This window comes from Podarcis cretensis, assembly GCF_951804945.1.
Source record: "Podarcis cretensis genome assembly, chromosome: 15".
In the NCBI taxonomy this organism is placed as follows: domain Eukaryota; kingdom Metazoa; phylum Chordata; class Lepidosauria; order Squamata; family Lacertidae; genus Podarcis; species Podarcis cretensis.
In genome coordinates this window covers 22,017,666-22,040,369 of record NC_137185.1, presented here as the reverse complement: position 1 = coordinate 22,040,369, position 22,704 = coordinate 22,017,666, and the positions used below count along the sequence as shown (strand labels likewise).

The window sequence follows — 22,704 nt, the reverse complement described above, 5'->3', positions numbered from 1 at the left end:
GTCTAGAGTGGAGTTGAGATGGTGTGAGAGCTAAAAGCTAGAAGCAGGGGAGGCTACAGGCTGAGCAGCTGGGACACAGGGTCATGCCTGTTTTCTGCTTGAATCCAAGGCTGCAGCTTTGGGAGAAGCAAGACCTTATGGGGTCTTGATGCTGTGAGCCCCTTCATTGTAGGATCAGATTGTATATATGTGTAAATAAACTATATATCCTAAAGACGCCACAGTCTCCACCATCCCTCATTCTAAGGAAGCTAAACCCTGAGTAGGTAACTGCGTGGAACCCCTGGAGTTTTGCACTGCTCGGAGATTGGAGGGGTGTGTAACAATACTATACAGTGGTACCTCGGGTTACATACGCTTCAGGTTACACACTCCACTAACCCAGAAATATTGCTTCAGGTTAAGAACTTTGCTTCAGGATAAGAACAGAAATCGTGCTCCGGCGGCACGGCTGCAGCAGGAGGCCCCATTAGCTAAAGTGGTGCTTCAGGTTAAGAACAGTTTCAGGTTAAGAACGGACCTCCAGAACAAATTAAGTACTTAACTCGAGGTACCACTGTATATAGCAACATCAGTTATATGTTGCATCAGTTCACAAGAACCCCAGCTGCAACACCCCCCCCCCGCAAGATTCTGAATAGCAACAAGCTGTGAGAAAAGACAATAAATTATTGTTTAGAGAAAAGCATTTGGAAGAAGTGTTGGAATAAATATGTGGTTTTGGGGCTGGCGGCCAAGGCAAAGTTGAAATGAACAGTTTTTAAACGGGCATTGCATTTTCCACATGGTATTCAGATCACAATCTCTCCTTGCCAAGTGGATTCCCATCACGAATATGTGGTCTTGCCTGTCACTTGTCACACGAAATGTCTCACATTCCTCCAGTGATTTGCCATAGCCTGTCAATCATCTCAGGTTCCAAGGCAAGAATCCCCCTCAACACATTCATCCTGCTGCTATTGCCTCTATTTTTAGCTCTCCAGCTGCCTCGGTGGAAGAAAGTTACAAAGGAGAAATGTGGTCATTTCTCAAGTGGTAACCTCTTCCCCCTTCCTTCTGCCAAGGAAAATAGGAAGGCTGTATCACTGTCTCCCTTCTGATTTTTTACCCAGGTACTGAGTTATTTGCATCCAACAGCAAAGGCAGGAGAAAGAAAAGAGGTTAAAGCAGGTAACTGGTAACTCAGCAACTTTCTGGCCAGAATTGACAGATTTATTCAGCTCTTTGCAGAGCAGTTAATAAATTTAGACCATAATCAAAGTATATCTTCGAGGCCCAGTCAAGCCACCTTTGGAATTTGGGCATGCCATCCTGTTTGTTAAGGACCAAGTGTACTGAATGTCTGCACTCTGTCTCCTGGGTTGGAGTCAGTGATATTGAACACCATTGCAGGAAACCACAGAGGGGGAAAGTGCTCCTGTGCTCAGGTCCTGCTTGGGGTTTTTGCACAGGCTCTGTTCATTAGAGCATGCTGCTGGCAGTGGCAAGGTTGCAAGTTCGATCCCCGTATGGGACAGCTGCTTATTCCTGCTTTGTAGGGGGTTGGACTAGATGATTGTTGGGGTCCCTTCCAGTTCTACAATTCTGTGATTCTATCTAGGTGGCCATTGTTGAGAAGAGGATACTGGACTAGATGGACCTTCGGCCTGAACCAGCAATGCTCTTTTCATGCTCTCATGTCTTCCTGTTTTCTCATCCCTGTAGAGGAAAGGTGAGAGTTTGTTTACTGCCGTTGCCCCTTGAGCAATTGTTTTCCTTTACAGGGTACAGCTTGTTTCTCTGAAACAGTAATCTGCCTGGGTTCTTATTTTGTTATATGGCACAGTCTTGGGAAGCAGCTGGTGTTAAGTATGCTAAATGGCCATGCTGCTCCATATTTGTTTGCATATTGATGTCTGATAATAACAACAACATCATCATCAAGAAGCCGTGCTCCATTTTTTTGTTTCCAAAAGGATGATATGTTGATGTCAGGTAACAGTGTCATCAAGAAGCTGAACTAAGTCAAGCTGTAATGCTAAAAAGCTGCCTTGCTGTGTGACTGCATTAAGGTAGTGGAGTGGGTGGGTGTAGCATAGAATGTCTGTATTGATCTTGTTTTCATTTCCCGGCTATACTGTATCCACATACTAAATATGACATATTTCTGTCTCAGGTGGTTATATAATAAAAGCTCATAAAACATATCCCTTAGCAGAAATGTTGGTCCTAGTGGAAGACACCCTTACATGTAACTGCCCCAGAACCCAATGTCATTTCTCACCCTTACATTGAACCCATTTCAAATGGCCTTCTGAGTAGAAAGTCTCATGCACAAAAACCCTTTCTACAGTGTCATGAGAGAAAAGGGTTGGCCAAAAGGTTTTCAAGTGGAAGCCATTCTCAGGACAGGCTGAGTCTTGCTAAATCCCTGCCTGCTCATCATAAAAAAAAAACCTTTTATCATTTGTGGTGGACATGTAAGATAATAAAAGCTTTCTGGGGGATGATACATAATGAAATGAAAAAAATATATTTAAAAAACATTGTTAAAAAACCAGAAGCCTTTTTATTAGGAATTATAGGTATCAACATCCCAAAAAGATCAGAAAAGACTTTTTATGTATGGGCCAACAGCTGATCTGATGCTGTTAGCCCAGAAATGGAAAGAAGACAAAGTCCCTACCGGAGAGGAATGGCAAGCTAAGTGCTGATGGACTATGCCAAAATGGCAAAGCTAACCGGAAAACTAAAGAACCAAGAGGACAAAAACTTTAAAAAAGAATGGGGAAAATTTATAATTTATTTAGGAGACCACTGTAAGCAGATACAACATTAGCAGGATTCTAATAACACTTGTAATGTAACAAATACTATATAATATAGATTGATATAAAATATACTAATTTGGATGGCTGCTCCAGAAGGATACCATGGTGAATGCCACTGAGAGGTTGAGGAGAATTAACGACACATTTTCCCTGTCTCTCTCCTGACAGAGGTCAACATCCAGGGTGACCAAAGCAGTTTATGTGCCAAAACCCCAATTGAAATGGATCTAGGAAATCAGCTTCTTCCAAGAGCACCTGGATCTGGTCCAAAATAAATGTACAGGGATTGTCTGGGAAGCTGGAGCCCCCTTATTCTATCTGTCTTAACCTCTCTCAGCAAACACCCAAACTTCCAAAAGAAATAACCTGAAATGACATTGCAGGGGAAACTGAATAACTCATCACTGCAACGTTTTGCCCAGTGTTTTCTATTCTGCAGTTCTTAAAAGCACAGTTTTGCTAAATGTTGCCTGGCATGACTGAGAACCCCACTCCATATAAAATTATGGATTTGTGAATGTGTGCTTTTAGAGAATGGAGACCTAAGTCATGCACCAAGAGTAGTACTATGTTGAATTCCCAAGCAGTGCCCATGAGAATTTATTTTGAATTGTATTCAATTCATCCCTGCTGCATCTACCTCAAATTACTGTACCATATAACAAGCACTTTGCAGTTTTAGCAGCAAAAGCTTATTGTTGGTTCAAATGTTGACCCTTAGCATAATAAAATGACTTCTAAAAAAATGAAGCCCTAAGTACTTAAATGAGCGATACTGTTTGAGTTGTCCAGAACCCATTTATATCGCTGGAGGCCTTTTGGCAACTGCCACCGCTTGCAGCTATTGACAGATAAACCTTCCTACTTAGAACAACTTCCAAATTAGGAGAGTCATTTCATATCTACATGGGATAATGAAATAAGAGTCATATTGTCTGCATAAAGTGGCACTGGAATGCTTTGATTACCAACTAGGGAGCAGAAGAGAGCTCCTGCAACATTTATGTGGTCATTAAGTAATAGCAAAGCCAAAATGCAACCTTGTTTTACAGCCCATGATACAAAAAAAGAAAAGAAAAAAAAGGAAAAAGGAAAAAGAATATGAAAGAAAAGATGCAAATTCATTTTGAATCCTAACATCAGTATTGGAATAGAGCTGTTGTAGAAGTAGCAGCAGTCCTTTATCCAACCAGGTGACTGCTTGTTCTCCCCCACCCTCCCCTTAGACACTGCTTGTGAACAGAATTACAGGCAGATGAGAGATCATAGAATCATAGAATCATAGAGTTGATGGACAAATGCAACCTGCATCTTTTTTGCTGGGCGGCTAATGTAGTTCTGAATAAGATAATTCAAAACAAAACACTGCTCAATTGTGCTAACATCCATTGAAAAAGCCAGTCTGCACTGGGACCACAGTCTAGTTTGCTTTGACCCATTGTGAGGAATTCATAGGGATTACTAGCACATCGGTTTGTGGCAAGCTGGTCACTATTCTTCATACATATAAATAAAGCCCAATTTCCACCACTGCCACCTCCTCTTCCTATTATACATGCCTTTTTGTCGTAATGTACTTAAATTGATTTCTGATGTAACTATTTTGTTAATGCTTTAAAGACAAGTTTCTTTGTTTGGTGTGGTTTTACAAATTGAACTCTGGTATTTTTAAACTGTTTATGCAATGCACTTTTACAGATACACATTAGTTTTTAAAAAAACAAAAACCTAAGGCAGAAAAACGTGTCTGCGGCAAAGCAAAACAACAAACTTTGGAGATTACCCTGGGCCCCTTCAGACTGGTGGTTTATTGTAGGGATATCCTGCAAAATATTATTGGCACAGTAAAAGCAGGCGAGTGGTAGGTTTATTCTGCTTTGGTTTGTTCTGCGATGCTCCCCCAATTATGCTACCACATCATTTCTGTGTGCTAGAAACACAGGGCAAAATGAAACCAGGAACATGTGTGATATAAAAAGCAGTGTAACTAACCAAAACCTTTGCAGGCTGAAACAGTATTGAAAGCAAGATCACGTGTGACTGCTCCCATAGCATCATGAGCAGAAATAATCAGGAATGCGCTGTATAAAGGGCATAAGGAGGGGTCCCATATTATATCTACCCCAAGATAGTTGCCAACAGGACAAAGCAAAATGATGTATGAAAAGATAACTGCTTCACATTTAGCCCTTTATTGCTTCTACCAGTGAACCCAAAGTTGTCTGCATTGTTGAACTGACAGTAGTCATAAGAGGCAACCTAAACAAGCTATATATAAGAGTGCTGTATATTTATTCAGGTCTGGAATCTCTTTATTCTCCACTGTGGAGGATGACAGACCCTGAAGATATTCTCACAACTGGTGATAAGATTGTCATTTGGAGTCAATTAGCACCTCATAGGGATGTCATGCTTTGTTTCCTGCAGCCATAAACTATATTGGTGGCAAGGCATGTGTTTTCAAGCACCCAGTTAGCACCCAGTCAATCACACCTCCCTGGAACATCTCCACCATACATTCCCAATTGTTTGTTGCTATACTTCTTCCTTTCACTCTTGTATAAGTGGCAGTGTGGCTTCTGCAACTGTGAGTGCCACTTAAAAGTCTGAACTGGCTCTTAAAATGGAATCAATGTTTCCTGATGAGACACAGTTAAAACTGGGCAGAAGCCATTTTTCATTTAAATGCACCTTGTGGTCAGTATCTTCTTTTTGTTCAAGCTATCTCAATAAAGGGACGCGGGTGGCGCTGTGGGTAAAACCTCAGTGCCTAGGACTTGCCGATCACATGGTCGGCGGTTCGAATCCCCGGGGCGGGGTGAGCTCCCGTCATTCGGTCCCAGCTCCTGCCCACCTAGCAGTTCGAAAGCACAATTAAGTGCAAGTAGATAAATAGGGACCGCTTTATAGTGGGAAGGTAAACGGCGTTTCCGTGTGCTGCTCTGGTGCCGGTTCGCCAGAGCAGCTTCGTCACGCTGGCCATGTGACCCGGAAGTGTCTGTGGACAGCGCTGGCCCCTGGCCTCTAGAGTGAGATGAGCGCACAACCCTAGAGTCTGTCAAGACTGGCCCGTACGGGCAGGGGTACCTTTACCTTTACCTTATCTCAATAAAAGATTTCTCCCCTGTATTTAATCTCACTTTATTATGTGATTCTGTAGAATAATAATAATAGGTAAATATTAAACATGATTTAATTAAGCACTCTCTTCTTGTCTTGAATAGAATTGACCTCTGCTAAACAGTGGTGGAATATGTGTATCTGCTGTTGAACCCTTGCTGTTAGAATTGGCTCCGGTTTAGCATTATTGAATACAAGTGCCTTTTGACAATCTCTTGTTATCATGTTAGGTGACTCTTACTGCTATGTGATTTTCACCCACTGTTAAATGGAAAATCATTTTAAAAGGTGAAACAGGAAGGATATCCCAGTCAAGGGAAGAAGGCCAGCCTGACCCCATTCATCAGCAAGAGATGGAGCGGCTCTTGCTTCTCCCCAGGGCCATCTTTACCCGGGGGTGCAAGGGGTGGGGGGCACCTGGGTGCCGAATTCTGGGGGGCACCAGGCACCTGCCGCTGAAGCCACCTAAGCTCTTAACTATCTACCTGTTATGAAATAATAAATAATTTTGATCAAGCTAGAAAAACAAAATACATTTATACCTAAGTACAGTGGTACCTCGGGTTACAGACGCTTCAGGTTACAGACACCGCTAACCCAGAAATAGTACCTCGGGTTAAGAACTTTGCTTCAGGATGAGAACAGAAATCGTGCTCTGGCAGCGTGGCGGCAGCAGGAGGCCCCATTAGCTAAAGTGGTGCTTCAGGTTAAGAAGTTTCACATTAAGAACGGACCTCCAGAGCGAATTAAGTACCTAACCCGAGGTACCACTGTATTACCGAAATGTATACCTACATTTCACTAAAGGACTTTTGACTTTGTGCACTCATTTACCAAAGATGTGCCGCGCCAGCAGCAGCACTTGTCAGACTCAACAACGGCGCTTGTCATTCTCAATGGCGCCGTGCACACGAAATTAACTCTTACATCAAAATATTATGTTATGTATTGTATTGAGCTGCTATGTGGCAGCGGAACCTTTGACATGACTGGTGTTTCTCCTAAGTAGGTGCCTAAACAATAGTTATAAGTTTAAGTGTGGTGGTGGTGTATACCTAAGTATAAGTGTATTGTAAATAAATGAGCAAATAAAAAAGTGTGTTTCTTTTTCCTCCCTTCTTTCGTAAACAAGAGATAAGACATAAGTGTGGTGTCTGACATAAGCATAATGAAAGTTAATTTGGGGGCTAAACTAAATTTGGGGGCGCATATGCTAAAGACAGGGCTGTTTCTCCCCTCCCTGCCAGAAAAAACACCCAGGGCACATTCAGAGGTGGGGAACGTTGCATTTGTTTTCCTGATTATAATGCTGGCACTTTTGTCCTGTTTTCTAACATTCCTGTCACACTGCAGCAGCTGTTGAGTTATGGAAATGTGGCTTTTTGACTGATATATCAGCAAGTTGTGCTAAATACCATCCACACCAGTGTGTGTGGCATCACACAACAACAAATGTCATTGGACAGCATTGCTACACCCCCACCCTTTCGGCACATGCATGCTTCTGTTCCCTTCATGATTCCCCCATGAAAATGACAGGAAAATAACTGCATGCTGGTATTCTGCCCCAATTTTTGTCACTTTGCTCCCACAATTTTACAAGCAAAAGGGGGCTGCAAATGGATTTTTGCCCTAAGCAAATAAAATGTAAATGAGCACCAAGCATGTGCCATATTCCATTAGTTTTCAGAAAGGGGCATTTACATCATGTAAAATCTCACATATACGGTAATGAACAGTTAAAAGAATGAACAGTTAAAATAAATTAATAAATAGAGTAAACAGCAATGTCAGTGCAGCCTCACCTCCAATAGCCAATTGCTTGGGGACTGCAGATGTGAGAGGAAGCACCCTTTTTACCTATCACACCAGCTGGAGGAACAAGGGTTGATAGGAAATGGTATCCCCTGCCTCTTAGGGAAAAGATCACAAGACCTACCTGGTTCCATCCATGGGCCAAAGAAAGAGCAGATGTTTAACCAGTCACTGCCATAAGGAGCATTTGTCAAGTATGTCTGTTGCCTTAGGACTGAATAAGTGAAATGAAGAACATTCTGGTCTCTGCCACCTACCAGATGGACAAGGACTTCTGGGTCCGTGGCAGCACCTCTGTCCAAGGAAGACCCCCAGCAAGGCAAGACCAGCCTGGCCTCAACCAGATATAAGTGCCTGGTTGTAACCCATCTTTTTGAGAACCATGCTATGCAAGGGTTAAAGCAGGCATAGGCAAACTCAGCCCTCCAGATGTTTTGGGATTACAACTCCCATCATCCCTAGCTGACAGGACCAGTTGTCAGGGATGATGGGAGTTGTAGTCCCAAAACATCTGGTGGGCCAAGTTTGCCTATGTCTGGGTTAAAGTGTCCAACTAGGAATTGGGAAATCAGGGTGCAAATCACGTCAGCCATGAAGCCCACTGGGTGTGATCTTGGGCCAATCTCTTTCTCAGCCTAACCTATCTCACAAGGTTGTTGTGAGGGTATAAGGGAGGAGAGATGTGTATCTGCTACCTTGAACTCCTTGCAGAAAAGGTGGGACATAAATGTAATAATAAGTAATAATAATAATAAATCTTAACAATTAAAAATTAAATAAATTAAAAAGCAGAGACATCACCTTGCCAACAAAGGTCTGTATAGTTAAAGCTATGGTTTTCCCAGTAGTGATGTATGGAAGTGAGAGCTGGACCATAAAGAAGGCAGAAGAATTGACGCTTTTGAATTATGGTGTTGGAGGAGACTCTTGAGAGTCCCATGGACTGCAAGAAGATCAAACCTCTCCATTCTTAAGGAAATCAGCCTTGAGTGCTCACTGGAAGGACAGATTGTGAAGCTGAGGCTCCAATACTTTGGCCACCTCATGAGAAGAGAAGACTCCCTGGAAAAGACCCTGATGTTGGGAAAGATAGAGGGCACAAGGAGAAGGGGATGACAGAGGACGAGATGGTTGGACAGTGTTCTCGAAGCTACGAACATGAGTTTGACCAAACTGCGGGAGGCAGTGGAAGACAGGAGTGCCTGGCGTGCTCTGGTCCATGGGGTCATGAAGAGTCGGACACGACTAAACGACTAAACAACAACAATAATAAATCTAGCATTGTCCAGTTAACATATTTCTTCTCTGCATTCCCTTTTATTTCTTGTTTGAGCCTGTCTCTCATTTTTTAAAAATTGGTGTAAGCTACTTTTGAAAACAATATTTGTCTGAAAAGTGAGACAAAAATACAGGAAATATTTTCATGCTTCTCATTCCATGAGCCAAGCACTACAGTGGCTGCATCCTGAATAACAATACATGAAACTAGGAGAGACTGGACTCAGCTAAAGGGCTCTGTGTTCTTGTTGGTGGCACAGCATTCCATTGCACCCATCAGCTCACATTTTGCCACTTCTCACAAACCCTATCTCACCAGAAGTTGTGTGCACCTGGTACTATGCAGTGGCAGAACAGTGCAGAATTGTTACAAGATGATCAGATTCTGGCACTGGGGAGCCATCCCAAGATTGTGGCCGGTGATGAAATGTCTCACTTGGATGGTAGATATACGCTGCATCATACAGCTCTCCAGACTCTTTGGAATAAAGTGCCACAGTTTAAACAATCTCCTTTTCCCCTGTAAGAATCATCCTCCACTGGTGCAGAACCAGAGGCAATTACTTTTCTTCTGTGACCACAGTCAATATGTGGTACTCTCAGTTTCCAAAAGTAAATGTTACTGAACTAATGTGAAGAGCTTTTTTTAGTTCCAAGGTGGCAGCATTAAAGCTCTCAGGTCTGGAACTGCTGAAGAACAAGGCATGGTTTTGTATATATTTGTAAATGCAAAAGAAACGGCAATCTGTTTTTTAAAGTGCAACTCCTTCTCATGCCAGTAACTATGTGGTCAGGGAGGCAAAATGTGACTTCTCAGTTGTACATCTTCTGGAAGAGAAGAAATACTCTGCTCTCTTTTGGATTGGGCTGTATTTACATTTAGCAAACCTGGGAAGCCTGTGCCATTTTAGCTGAAAAGGAATGCTCACATCATTCTACTGGAGTCTCCAAAGGAAAGAATCTAAACTACATGTGTGATGATCTCTGGAAATAAAAGAAAGTGCTCCACACAGCACATAGTCAAACTATGGAACTCATTCTCACAGGACGCAGCAATGGCTAACAACTTGAATGGCTTTAAAGGAGGATTGGACAACTTATAGGCACAATAGCTATGCTCTGTGAAATATACTCAGAGTCGCAAAGTGATTTCATGCTCTTTATTCAGCTCATAGTGGTGAGGAGGAATGAATGAATGTCCCCTCAAAGTATCTGCTTTATATACATTATTTACACAATAGGCTGCACATGATTGGCTAATTCTGGAATTCTACTGTAAGCCAATCAGGTTGTGGATTCACTTATCTCTGGAGCATGATTGGGTGGTTCCTGCCAGCCAATCATACTGCTGCATTGTTCTAGGACCAATCAGACTGCTGCATTCTGAATCCTATTGTTCTAGGACCAATCAGACTGCTGCAATTTGGATCCTATTGTTCTAGGACCAATCAGACTGCTGCAGTTTGGATCCTATTCAACTCAGTACATAACACTCTGCCTCTATGGTTATGTCTTCTGTTGGACTATTTTGAAATAACCTGCTTGGAGGAATGCATATGACAAACAGTACATCAGATTAAAAAACAAAAATGGACATTGCAGGCAAAATCAGTGAGCAGAACACTAGATTTCTGTTCAGTCCTACAAATGCTACATGATTCTCCCCTCCTGGCTCTAATATCATTAACTGCACTAGGAGTAAGGTAACCTATTCAGATCTTTGCATGGCGAGTTCCCGCCCCCCACCAGGATAAATAAAGACACGAGACACCATAATTTAAGGTTAATTGGGCGAATTAGGCCACAACTTTATTGAATTCAGGAATGAGAGGCATTGGCTTAGGCATTGGTCCTATCGACTATCCGGCTCCAGCCCATTTGCTGGAGACACGGGAAGGGTTAACACTTTATCGGGGGAGTCTCCTGCCAAGGCACATCGACTAGGAGCTCCCCCAGGTCACCGCTTGGGGGCGTGCCTTTGGCCCACACCTCCATAGGCTTCAGACAGGGCCACGCCCCTGGAGTCCTTTAACGGACCACCCTTCGCTCACTGGGGGGAGGTGATGGCGTTCCTCCCCCCACACATCCTCTTATCCCCTTCTTACCAATGCCTACCGCCAATGCTGAAAAGTTGTGACGAGTTGCTACGAGGTAGGCAAAAAACCAAAAGGCTACAAATTGCCAATTGGGAAAAATTCCTACCATGCCCCTTGCGGCGACAGACTGAAGTCCATAGCAAAGTCAGAGACCTACCTAAAGCCTGCCTAAAGGGAGGGAGGGTGGGAAAACGTGAGGGCTAGCCGGCGAAAAGAGGGCGAGCCCCCTCTGCGCCGGCCCTAAATAGGGGCGGCCACGCCCCCCTCCCAGTCAGCCGGTTGGCTGGCTGTGGGGGCAGACCCGGCCGGGATTCCCCTGTTTTGGCGGGGGCCGAAACCAGCCCCTGCTCACGTGGGGGTGGACGTGAAGCCCGCAACCCCACCTCCTGGGCAGGCCGGAAGTGGCTTTCTCAGGCTTCTGAGGCTACTAACCACTCTGCTGCATGGCCAAACTGCAAACTCATAAGCAGGGAAGCTCAGAAAGGTCAATAGAAACAGAAAGAGCAGGGTGGGGAACCAGCCTTATTTTTGCATGTGTCTAGAGATCTAATCAACCTCGCCCCCACCCCAATGCTACCCACATGCTGAGTAAACACCTGAGCCATCATGATCCTTAAACAAACTGTTCACAGAAGAGCTTGTTCCAGATGCACTGTTCCCACCCACTCATTCCAGGATTGCATGCAGCCACCTCCTCTTTCCTTCTTCCCCTCCTCAAGCCTGATAGATTAAAAAAAAAGAAAAAAAGATGATAATTTTGGTTGTTAGCTTGCACCTTTCTAATAATAGCCTTCTAGCCAGACCTTATCAGTCACAGCTTGGTAGGTCTGTTCAGCAGGGCTGCCTGTGTTCTCTGCCAGATCCCTTTTAAATCTCTCTTTATTGTTGCTATTTTTCTCAGATCACATTACTAAAAGCTGCAGCATCCTGGGGAGAGGACATCGAGGGAGACGAGTTGAGTGTGTTTGTGCTGGAAAATATGGGGAGACCTCACACTCACAGGCACGCTGCCTCCTTGTATCCTTCAGCCAGCCAAGAGTTAACAAAATGAAGAGCTCTCATGGAGGCAGAGGGTGTTCTCGGCAGTGAAAGGTGGATGTGTTACTGGATGTTAAGAGAAACGGTTCACTCATCTGTCCACCAGGAGCCTGTGGTTTGAGCTTTCCACATTTGAAGATCCAGGCTTACATACAGCAAAAACTTCCTTTTGCAAGCCTTATCTGTGCATCCAGCTGGAGAATCTCCTGCTCTCTTCACACATGGCTGGGATTTAACTGAGGAGTGGGGGATGCTGCTGTGAGGAGTTCCCTTTTAGATGGATTTTTGACAGGACTCCCTCAGGTTGTCTGGATGAATGAGTGCCTTTCAGAGCCGAAGAAGGTAAGCCTTCTCAGTGTTACTATAAGCATTCCAGTTAGCATCCCTAGGGACCACATACAAGCTTGGCATTGTGCCTCTTTCACACTGGGGAGATTGGAACCGGTTCTCTCTCCACCCCCTGGCTGTGGAACCAGGTATATAACTTAATTGTTTTTTAGTCTTTTTTTGCTATAAAAACAACAATCCAAAAAGCATGCATCATTTTGACAAGATATATATATATTTGCATGGTTTAATCTGAGAGGTGCCCGTGTGGTAGTTCAAATGTCTTATCTAACATGTTTGTCTATTCCTGGAACCTCAAAGTTATTGCCAGACGTTGTGGTAAAGCTATTAACATGGACTTACTGCCAAAAAAATAAAAATAAATAAAAGGTGTAGGATGACTGACTTTTATGTGTTTGCTGATGATGGTCTTGTAGGAAACAGGTGTAACCAAATGTCTGGTCCTCAGGTAAATTACCAGGAAACAAGCATACTTGCATTTAACGTTTAAGTAAATGGTGCAAAAGACTTGCTCCCACTAATGTCCTGACTTGAGAAACCAAGCTTTCCATAGTCTAGTTAATATTTCAGCTGTGCCTTTAAAGAAAAGGACAAAAGACAGTTTATAGAGTTTCATGTTTTATACTTGAGCCCTTATAGTGTTGCACCCAAAAATGGATAGGATGTCCCTATCTTTTTTTCAGGTACTGTAATTAAAGCAATCAACATAATAAGCCACACGTTAAGGCAAATACTGCTTAGTTTGCATACAACAGTGAAAGGTTTGGATTAAAAAGTGATTTTTTTTTTTTTTTTAAGAATAGCAGCTTTCATCCTGCAGTGCTCTGAAAACATAGCAAAAATAGCCACAATGAAGTGTTCCTCTTGTACAACTCAAAGGTGATTCTGGCAGCGAAAGGTGGGTCTGTAAATGGATGTCAGAAAACAACTCCCTCTTCCATCCACCACCAGCTTGTGGTCAGAGCTTCTGTATTTTGAGGATCTATGTCAGGCTGCATATAGAAAACTATGTGCAAATACATGAACCTGAGCTATATCCAGTGTCATCTGCAAGATGTATTTTGGTTAAAGGGGTCAAGGGGCTAATTTTTGTGTGGAGGTTGGGTGACTCAGAAAACATGAAAGCAGTATCTGCTGAAGTCTCAGTTCTTAAATCAGGATAGGATTTCCAGTAGTTGTTGTCTGGGGGAGTTAGAGAGCTAAGCCATACACCTACATCTTTCCTTCCCTAGTTCCTGTCTCCTCCACTGTCAACTCATTTAACCCTGTTGTTTTTTTTCAAAAAGGCAAGCCATGCAATAGAGCAGTGTTCACAAAATTCAACTGAGCAAATCTTTGGTGAAATTTTCAAGGTTTCTTTCCATGCATAAAAATCTATCAAATATATGTTTTACTGTGAGCTGCATGCTCATTTGCAGTACAGTGAGCCTTTTTTTTTTTTAATAAAGAGTATGTACAGTTGGAATTTGCAAACCTGAACAGATGGATCTTCTTAGCTGAAACAAACATTTTAATGAATTCAGTAATGTTTTTTGCATGGTTTCCAGCCCCCTCTCCTTCCTTGTTCCTATTTCATCTAGAGTCGGGTAAAAATGTTTTGCAAATTCAGCAGCACACTTTGTTGGGATTCCTGGAAGAGATGCAGTCTCTATGAATATATAAAACACTTTCCCTTTTTGAGGTCTGAGGCAAACCCGTCAGTAATATATTTTTGCATGCAGAACATGCTGCTTGCTCCATACTGTTCATTTATTCTGCAAGCTGGGGATAGTTTCCCCCTTATTAGCATTGGGTGGTCAGATCACTCTGTTTCAGACTGCTCAGAGTTCAGCTGGGGGCAAGCAATGATAATTCGTATGCAAGCTCTGAAAGGAAGCACAAAGCAAAGAGTGGGTGCTTCACAATGGAAATACGGGTTACTTGTAAACACCTGGGCCCAGCATCCTTTTCCGAATGTATTTGGCAAGCTGCCACAGGTGGGATATGATTCAATCCTAAAACAAGTGGACCTGTCCTGTACAGTCAGGTCAAACTCTATGTGTCCATGAGAAGACGTATCACAGTGTGGTGCATACTCATTTGATCCTTCTGGTCTGAGCTGTTTTGCTAATGGCACTGAGTAAATGAATGACAGAAGTAGGAAAAAAGCTTACATAGATGGAAGAAAGAAGCTGAGGGGAGTTGCCTGTGTAGGGAAAGAGCACACTATTGCCACATTCACACTGTACATTTGAAGACCTATAATATCACTTTAAACAGCCATGGTTTTTCCTGAAGAGTTATGGGAGCTGTAGTTTGTTCAGGGAGCTGAATGTTGCTAGAAGGTCCCTATTCCCCTCCCAGAGCTATGGACCAGTGCTTTCTAGGCACGAGACAAGCAGAGGTGTGGACGAGACCTTTGTATGTTATCAATGAAATTTTAAAAGAGAGACCCACTGGTCAGTTCCCAGGCTGTCTAAAGTGGTATCATGACCTTGCCAACTGATGCTGAGCAAAATGTTGGACCTCCAGCCCACAACTCTGAGAAGAAGCCAAATAAGGTTTCTCCTGACAGATCGGGGCAAAGATATGACTGCTTTAGTAGCTTCCTTTTTAGCCACAATTTTATCCAAAAGTGTTCCCAACGAACTATCCTTACAGGAAATAGACAAAGCATAGCAGAATATCCAAATGCACACGACCATAGTGTGAGCTTATAACCCTTGATAGCTTCACCCTTGTCTTTTTAATTATTCCAATTACTTGAAACATTTTATACTGTGATGCCAATAAAGGTATTTGATTGATTGATTGAAAAAAATGGTATCATGGTGTTTTAAATGTATGGTGTAAATGTGGCCTAAATCAGTACAAGGAGCTGAAAAAAAATACTGTAAAACTTAACAGAGGGGAATATTTACTAACTTCTAAAATAGACAGACTTACCTGTTTTTTTTCCATAGAAAAGGGTATGGCAGCCAAGCAGCCAGGCTATTTGGCTGCCAAGCTGAAGTCTGTGGCTTTGTGTTCAATGGCTGCTTCCAGACCATTCAGCCTTTTACCAAGGCCCTGGTCTGTTTGCTTGGGGAAGCCCGAAGAGACCAGACTTGATGCTGGCAACATTGCTCTTTTGTGCTGAAAGCCGTAAAACTGGTGGATTAGATCTTCAGTGTGAATTTGAACTGTGCTTTCTGCAGACCAGTGGCCAGCCAGGCACCCATGGGAGGCCTGCAAACAGGACCTGAGTGCAGAAGCACTCTTTGCTTTTGTGGTTTCCAGCAACTGGTATGCCGAAGGATCCTGCCTCCAACTGTAGAGGCAGAGCTAGTAGCCTTTCATAGCGTTATCTTCAATGAGTTTGTGCAATCCTCTTTTACAGCCATCCAAGTTGGTGGCCATCACTGCGTCCTGTGGGAGTGAGTTCCATAGGTGAACCATGTGCTGTGTGAAGAACCTCTTGGTGGTGGCCCTGGGGAGGGTCTTATCTGTGGTGCCCCCTAAGCTGTGGAACTCTCCACAGAGGAGCCTCTGGTACCTTCTTTATAGATGCACATCCTGACCCTGGCTTTTGACACCTGAGATATATATTTTTAGGACACACCTTAATTACATGATTATAAGTTGTATTAAACTGTTTTTAACATTGTGTTTTAATTGTAACCTACCCTGGGACCTTAGCAGCAAGGGTGGGCTGTTGTTGTTGTTATTATTATTGCTATTTATGAGGATGGTGATGTGTGCCATAATATATATGTGGACTTTGTAAAACGGTAAAGGTAAAGGACCCCTGACAGTTAAGTCCAGTTGCGAATGACTCTGGGGTTGTGGCGCTCATCTCGCTTTACTGGCTGAGGGAGCTGACGTTTGTCCACAGACAGTTTTTCTGAGTAATGTGGCCAGCATGACTAAGCCACTTCTGGTGAAACCAGAGCAGTGCATGGAAGAGTGACTAGTGGGGTGCCACAGGGTTCTGTCTTGGGCCCGGTCTTATTCAACATCTTTGTCAACGACTTGGATGATGGACTCAAGGGCATCCTGATCAAATTTGTAGATGACACCAAACTGGGAGGGGTGGCTAACACCCTAGAGGACAGGATCACACTTCAAAACGACCTTGACAGATTAGAGAACTGGGCCAAAACAAACAAGATGAATTTTAACAGGGAGAAATGTAAAGTATTGCACTTGGGCAAAAAAAATGAGAGGCACAAATACAAGATGGGTGACACCTGGCTTGAGAGCAGTACATGTGAAAAGGATCTAGGAGTCTTGGTTGACCACAAATTTGACATGAGCCAACAGTGTGACGCGGCAGCTAAAAAAGCCAATGCAATTCTGGGCTGCATCAATAGGAGTATAGCATCTAGATCAAGGGAAGTAATAGTGCCACTGTATTCTGCTCTGGTCAGACCTCACCTGGAGTACTGTGTCCAGTTCTGGGCACCACAGTTCAAGAAGGACACTGACAAACTGGAACGTGTCCAGAGGAGGGCAACTAAAATGCTCAAAGGCCTGGAAACGATGCCTTATGAGGAACGGCTAAGGGAGCTGGGCATGTTTAGCCTGGAGAAGAGGAGGTTAAGGGGTGATATGATAGCCATGTTCAAATATATAAAAGGATGTCACATAGAGGAGGGAGAAAGGTTGTTTTCTGCTGCTCCAGAGAAGCGGACACAGAGCAATGGATCCAAACTACAAGAAAGAAGATTCCACCTAAACATTAGGAAGAACTTCCTGACAGTAAGAGCTGTTCGACAGTGGAATTTGCCGCCAAGGAGTGTGGTGGAGTCTCCTTCTTTGGAGGTCTTTAAGCAGAGGCTTGACAACCATATGTCAGGAGTGCTCTGATGGTGTTTCCTGCTTGGCAGGGGGTTGGACTCGATGGCCCTTGTGGTCTCTTCCAACTCTATGATTCTATGATTCTATGAAACACCATTTACCTTCCTGCAGGAGGTGTACCTATTTATCTACTTGCACTTGGCGTGCTTTTGAACTGCTAGGTTGACAGGAGCTGGGACCGCGCGGGGATTCGAACCGTTGACCTTCCGATCGGCAAGCGTCAGGCTCAGTGGTTTACACCACAGCGCCACCCGCGTCCCCAGTACCCCACTAATGGGTGTCATTTGCAGAGTCTGGAAAAACAGACATCAGTAAGTGTAGTAGAGACAAGGAATAATGGAGGCTTGACCCACACTATACCCAGGCCAGTGGATGTTCTAATCTGTACGCAGGTTTGTTGCCCCCCACCCCAGCTTCTGTGGGCTGTGGAATAACCACCTACTTGCTCCTACCTACCTTATTTTTTGCTCTATAAGACTCACTTTTTCTCTCCTAAAAAGTAAGGGAACATGTGTGTGCGTCTGATGGAGCAAATGCAGGCTGCGCAGCTATCCCAAAATCCAGAACAGCAAGAGGGATTGCTGCTTTCACTGTGCAGCGATCCTTCTTGCTGTTCTGGCTTCTGAGATTCAGAATATTTTTTTCTTGTTTTCCTCCTCCAAAAACTAGGTGCGTCTTGTGATCTGGTGCGTCTTATAGTGTGAAAAATACAGTGCTTGCTCCCTCCTCTGCTGCCACCACACATTGTGCTGCATCTGTTACTGGCAGAGAAGCAGCACTGCCATTGGTGCTGATTTGGAGCAAAATCAAACCAATTTGGGGTGAAATTTCACCCCAAACAGATGCAATCTTGCCCAAAATCGGTGCCAATGGTGGAGAAACCTCTCCGCAAGCAGTGAATGTAGCAGAGCCGGTGGGGTACCCATGGGGAGGCTTCTGCCACCTGAAGCAATTGCCTCACCCTGCCTAATGTATGGGCCGGCTCTGGGCACTATCCTACAGAGCAGTGCTATGGACTTAATTTGTGGCACATTTACCAACAATGGTTGACCCATAGCTGTTGTACGTATTCCAGCTGTGGGGAAAGAAAATGTATGTGGGGGGGATATATTTTTGTGCATACTTCTGCATGCCTGCCACCTTCACACACACATACACACGCACCCCACAAAAAAATACCTGCTGCCTTAATGCCAAGATATCTGGACTCCTGATGTCTGTCCACAATAAGCCCCATGCCCTCAATCCTGGGCGGACAGCGCTTTGACTCAAAGGCACTTGCTGCCAACACAATGCAGCATGCAATCACCTCGCCCACAAAATGGTTCCAGCAAGGTGCTTCGCTGTGCCACTTCTTCCATACATAGTAGCCTGACACCAGGACAGCCTTGCTTCATGATTGTCCTTGCTGCACATACTTTCTGCAATGCTAAACACGATAAATGCATCACAGTTATCCTCTTCCCACGCTGTACCTGTGTTCTTCTGATATTCACCTTGCTGCTGAGCCATGTGAAATCACGGTGTGTGAATTCATTGTAATTCTATTACCATGTTGGAGATGACTCATAATATATTAAGAGTTAGAAGGGCCCTGCAGGGTATCAAGTGTAACCTGTTGCGCCGGAAGGCTTAAGTCATCCCTGATTGGTTTTTATCCAGCCTCTTCTTTAACATCTCCACAGTGCTACAAGTTCTGTTGCCAAATCAACAGCTCAATCTTCTGAGTACTTGCCAAGGGGTTCTGCCACCCTAGGACTTACATTGCTTCAAATCAGTTGGCACCCTGCGGAAGAGGGGATTTTAATGTTGCAGAGTGCCTGGGAGGTGTGGAAAATCTGTTTGGTAATTTCCTTGTAGCTCCTGTTTGTTTTAACAGGGCTTGCACAAGAGAACATCCCTCTGGACTGCATCCAATGTTAATTAGTGCTCCATGTTAATGAGTGGGAGGGAGCAAGCCATTTGCATTTTCTGCTTCTAGAAGCAAAATGGGTTTTGCAACCTTGCTTGGTGCTGTTGTATTTTCTTTGTCAGTTGGAAAAAAATAGGTGGGGGGTTGGAAATGCCATTCTGTGACATTCATTAAGGTGCACATCTGGGGTGACTGTGACCATCTTCCTCCCTCTGAATAAATGAAAAGCAGAGGCTAATGCAAAAGAACAGTCTGTCATCTCTCTTTTTGGTGTGACACTCATGGTTGTGACATGAAGCACGTTGGAAAATCCAGAGGCTCTCTAGCTGAGACAACCTCCCTGCCCTCTTTCCCCTTTCAGCAAGCAGAATCCCAAAGGAACAATCCACTAGATATGACAGGCTTGATTTCCGAGCAGAACTCATATTTAAAATGTGGGACAGGATGTATGTTGGGGGGAAAAAGAGAAGGGCATTCTGATCCTAAATAAACACGTTTGCTGAAAATAAGTCAAAACTGATTTCAGCAGAGCTTCCCGTCTTATTTCTTTTATTCTGTTTCTTACCTGACCTTCACCATAAAGTCTCAGGTTCGCAATATACAATTAGGGATGGTGGCAGGGAGGGGAACCATGTAAAACAGTTACAAACAAAACAAAATAGCTTAGATTAAACCAAAGAGCTGGGTCCCACAAAACACCTTAGCTGTCAATAACTAGGGCAAAGAGGTATGTCTTCAAAGAAAAGTTATACTATGAAGACTGCACCTTTGTGTGACAGCTCTGTGGGGATGGAGTTTCACAATTTAGGGGCTGCTAGTGGAAGGCCAGGGACACAAGGTGGTGCTGTGGGTTAAACCACAGAGCCCAGGACTTGCCGATTAGAAGGTCGGCGGTTCGAATCCCCGCTACGGGGTGAGCTCCCATTGCTCGGTCCCTGCTCCTGCCAACCTAGCAGTTCAAAAGCACATCAAAGTGCAAGTAGAAAAATAGGTACTTAGTCATGCTGGCCACATGACCCGGAAGCTGTACGCCGGCTCCTTCGGCCAATAAAGCGAGATGAGCGCCGCAACCCCAGAGTCGGCCACGACTGGACCTAATGGTCAGGGGTCCCTTTACCTTTACCTTTATTTAGAAGGCCACCATTTTTGGCCACCATTTCCCACACTTCTGAAGGTGGTGGAATGACTAAAAGAGCCTCCTCTGATGACAGTGCTGGGATAACTCAGGTGGTAGAGCAGAAGACTCTTAATCTCAGGGTTGTGGGTTCAAGCCCTACATTGGGGGGGGGGTTCCTGCATTGTAGGGAGTTGGACTAGATGACCTTTGTGGCCCCTTCCAACTCCATGCTTCTATGATTCTATCTCTTTTCCCCAACCCAAAATATGCCCATGACTTCTCCATGGACTCATGAAAAGCAGAGTGGGTTGGTTTCCTGCTTTACAAAGGATAGGCTTCTGTTTGGGCTATCATAGGATAGCTCTCCAAAGGGGATGCCTGTTTGTAAGGCTGTGTGGTCTAACTCTGGTTTAACGATAAAGAACCAACAGAAATGAGAACAAGAAGAGCCTTGAAGCTGTCCCATCAGCAGTTATCTGAACTGCAGACAGGTCACTAGTTGTGATGGCTTGGGACTCAGGCTCGGACTTGGAATCAGAGGGGTCTCAGTCTGCACCGGATCCTTTGCCTCAGGCATCATCTGAACCAAGTCTGGGGCCTGATCCTGAAGAGTCCCAGTCTGCACAGGTGCCTCAGGGGCCTGAGCCTGTCCTGGCTCCAGATGCAGGGATTACCTTGTTGCCTTCAGCTGGGCCATCACTTACAGCTGCTCCACTACCGGTTTGGTCAGGGGAGGCTTAGGCGGCCCCTGGGTCTAGTAACCCACCGAAGTCTCCCGAGTTGCAGAGACTAAGGTCTGAGAGAAGGAGAGACCTGAGTACTCGCAGGAGGAGTGCTTGCCTTCGGGCGAAACAGGGAGGTGCGTCGCTGGGGATCAGGACTGGCTGTTACCCCAAAAAAGATAAAAGGCTGTCAGACGCCGCCCCAGGTTGCGGGAGCAACATTGCTGTATGTATGCCAGATCTTGTACCTGTCCTTGCCTGGTTTCCTGCCTCGGCTCCGTCGGACTGACTCCTAGTGGAACCTTTGGATTCTAGACTGGACCTGGACTGTGTGTCTTGGGTTACCCCTGAGCCAGCACACTAGTCACCATGTACCTCACCATGGAAAGGTGGGCTGTATTTCTATTTAAATGATAGTAATTGTCAGAGCCACCCTGGGTCCCAGCTCACAAGAGACCGAAGTCCAGTCCAAGTTATATACAAAAGGTTTTATTGAAGATCATTGTCGTCATTACATCCAAACTCCGTGGCTCCGCATCTGTTACCCTTAGATGTTAGAAGTCCCCTCTGAGTCCGTCCCTCCCCTGCACCAATTTAAGAGCCCTGTGCTGCTCCACCTTTTCCTCTCTTTCCTTTTCCGCAGGGTCTTCCTGCCCCCCTGTGTTCCCTCTTTCCGGGACTCCCCAGAGGCTGAGTCTTCTCCTGCCTGCTGCCCCCTCCTTCGTGCTTTAGCACCAGGCTCCTCCCCAGAGCTCTCCCCACTTCCGCGCGCCTCCACATTTGAACTTGGCGCGCGTACGTTGCTCCTGACCTTCCTTTCAACAGCCACACTGCTCCCGGTACTGCTTTCCGCCCCTTCCGGCAGGACGTCTTGCCCCGATCTCCTTCCCCCCTCTGCTCCTTGTTCTGTTCCTCCCGACACACTGGTAACTCCACCCTCTTCACTCCGTTCCGGTGGAGAAGCAGGTCTCGATCTCCAACTCCCACTGGCGGTTCCCCCTACGTTCCCCTGCTCCTGACTGCTTCCCCCTTGGGCTCCCCTTGGCTTGACCAGGGAGGCTCCCTTTTGGGAATCCTCCGATTCACTGGACGGACTCATGGACCATCTCGGGTCATTGTCGTCCTCTTCCTCGTCAGGCTGGAATCCTTCTCCCTCACTCTCGGTCTCCTCCCTCCTCTGCGCCTCTCTCCCTGAACCCCTGACAGTAATGATATCTGATTTTGTATCTGTGGTGATGTGAGCTGGGAGGAGGTACCCCCTAAACCCTATGAATTAGCAAATGGTGGGATTTTGATAAATTGGAGTATTGGAGGGAAGTTTGCAGGCCAGTGGAAAAATACAGGCTAAGCTTCCATCCCAAGCCAGGGCCTCATCTGGGACAGAGGTGTTAATATGACAAAAGGTGTTGAAGGCTAATCTGAGAGGAGTTCTTGAGCCTGGGAAGGCAGAGGCTGCCAAGGTAAGTGAGTGTGAGGTGACAGGAAAAGAGTGTCTTTAGCAAGATGTGCTGGGAAGAAGGAGGGAGAGAACAAAGACTGAGATCCATCGTGGGCAGGCTGTTTGGAGCCTGGTTGGGAGAGATGCCTTTGATTCCAGTGCTGCACTGCTGTGGGGAACAAGCCCTGCTGA

The 22,704-nt window shown here is 44.9% G+C and overlaps 1 protein-coding gene across 2 annotated transcripts in view; it reads left to right on the top strand.

Annotated features, from left to right (window-relative positions):
- Positions 1 to 12,105: 12,105 nt before the first annotated feature.
- GRAMD1B (GRAM domain containing 1B) overlaps positions 12,106 to 22,704 on the top strand; it is a 214,431-nt gene continuing 203,832 nt past the window's right edge. Inside the window, exon 1 of one of the 2 annotated variants that reach the window (XM_079954674.1) lies at positions 12,106 to 12,499. Coding sequence is in view for 1 of the 2 variants with exons in the window: in XM_079954677.1 (XP_079810803.1) it covers positions 12,474 to 12,499 (26 nt within the window). In the remaining variant the exon portion in view is untranslated. The remainder of the gene's footprint in view (positions 12,500 to 22,704) is intronic. The other variant, XM_079954677.1, reaches the window with a different exon arrangement.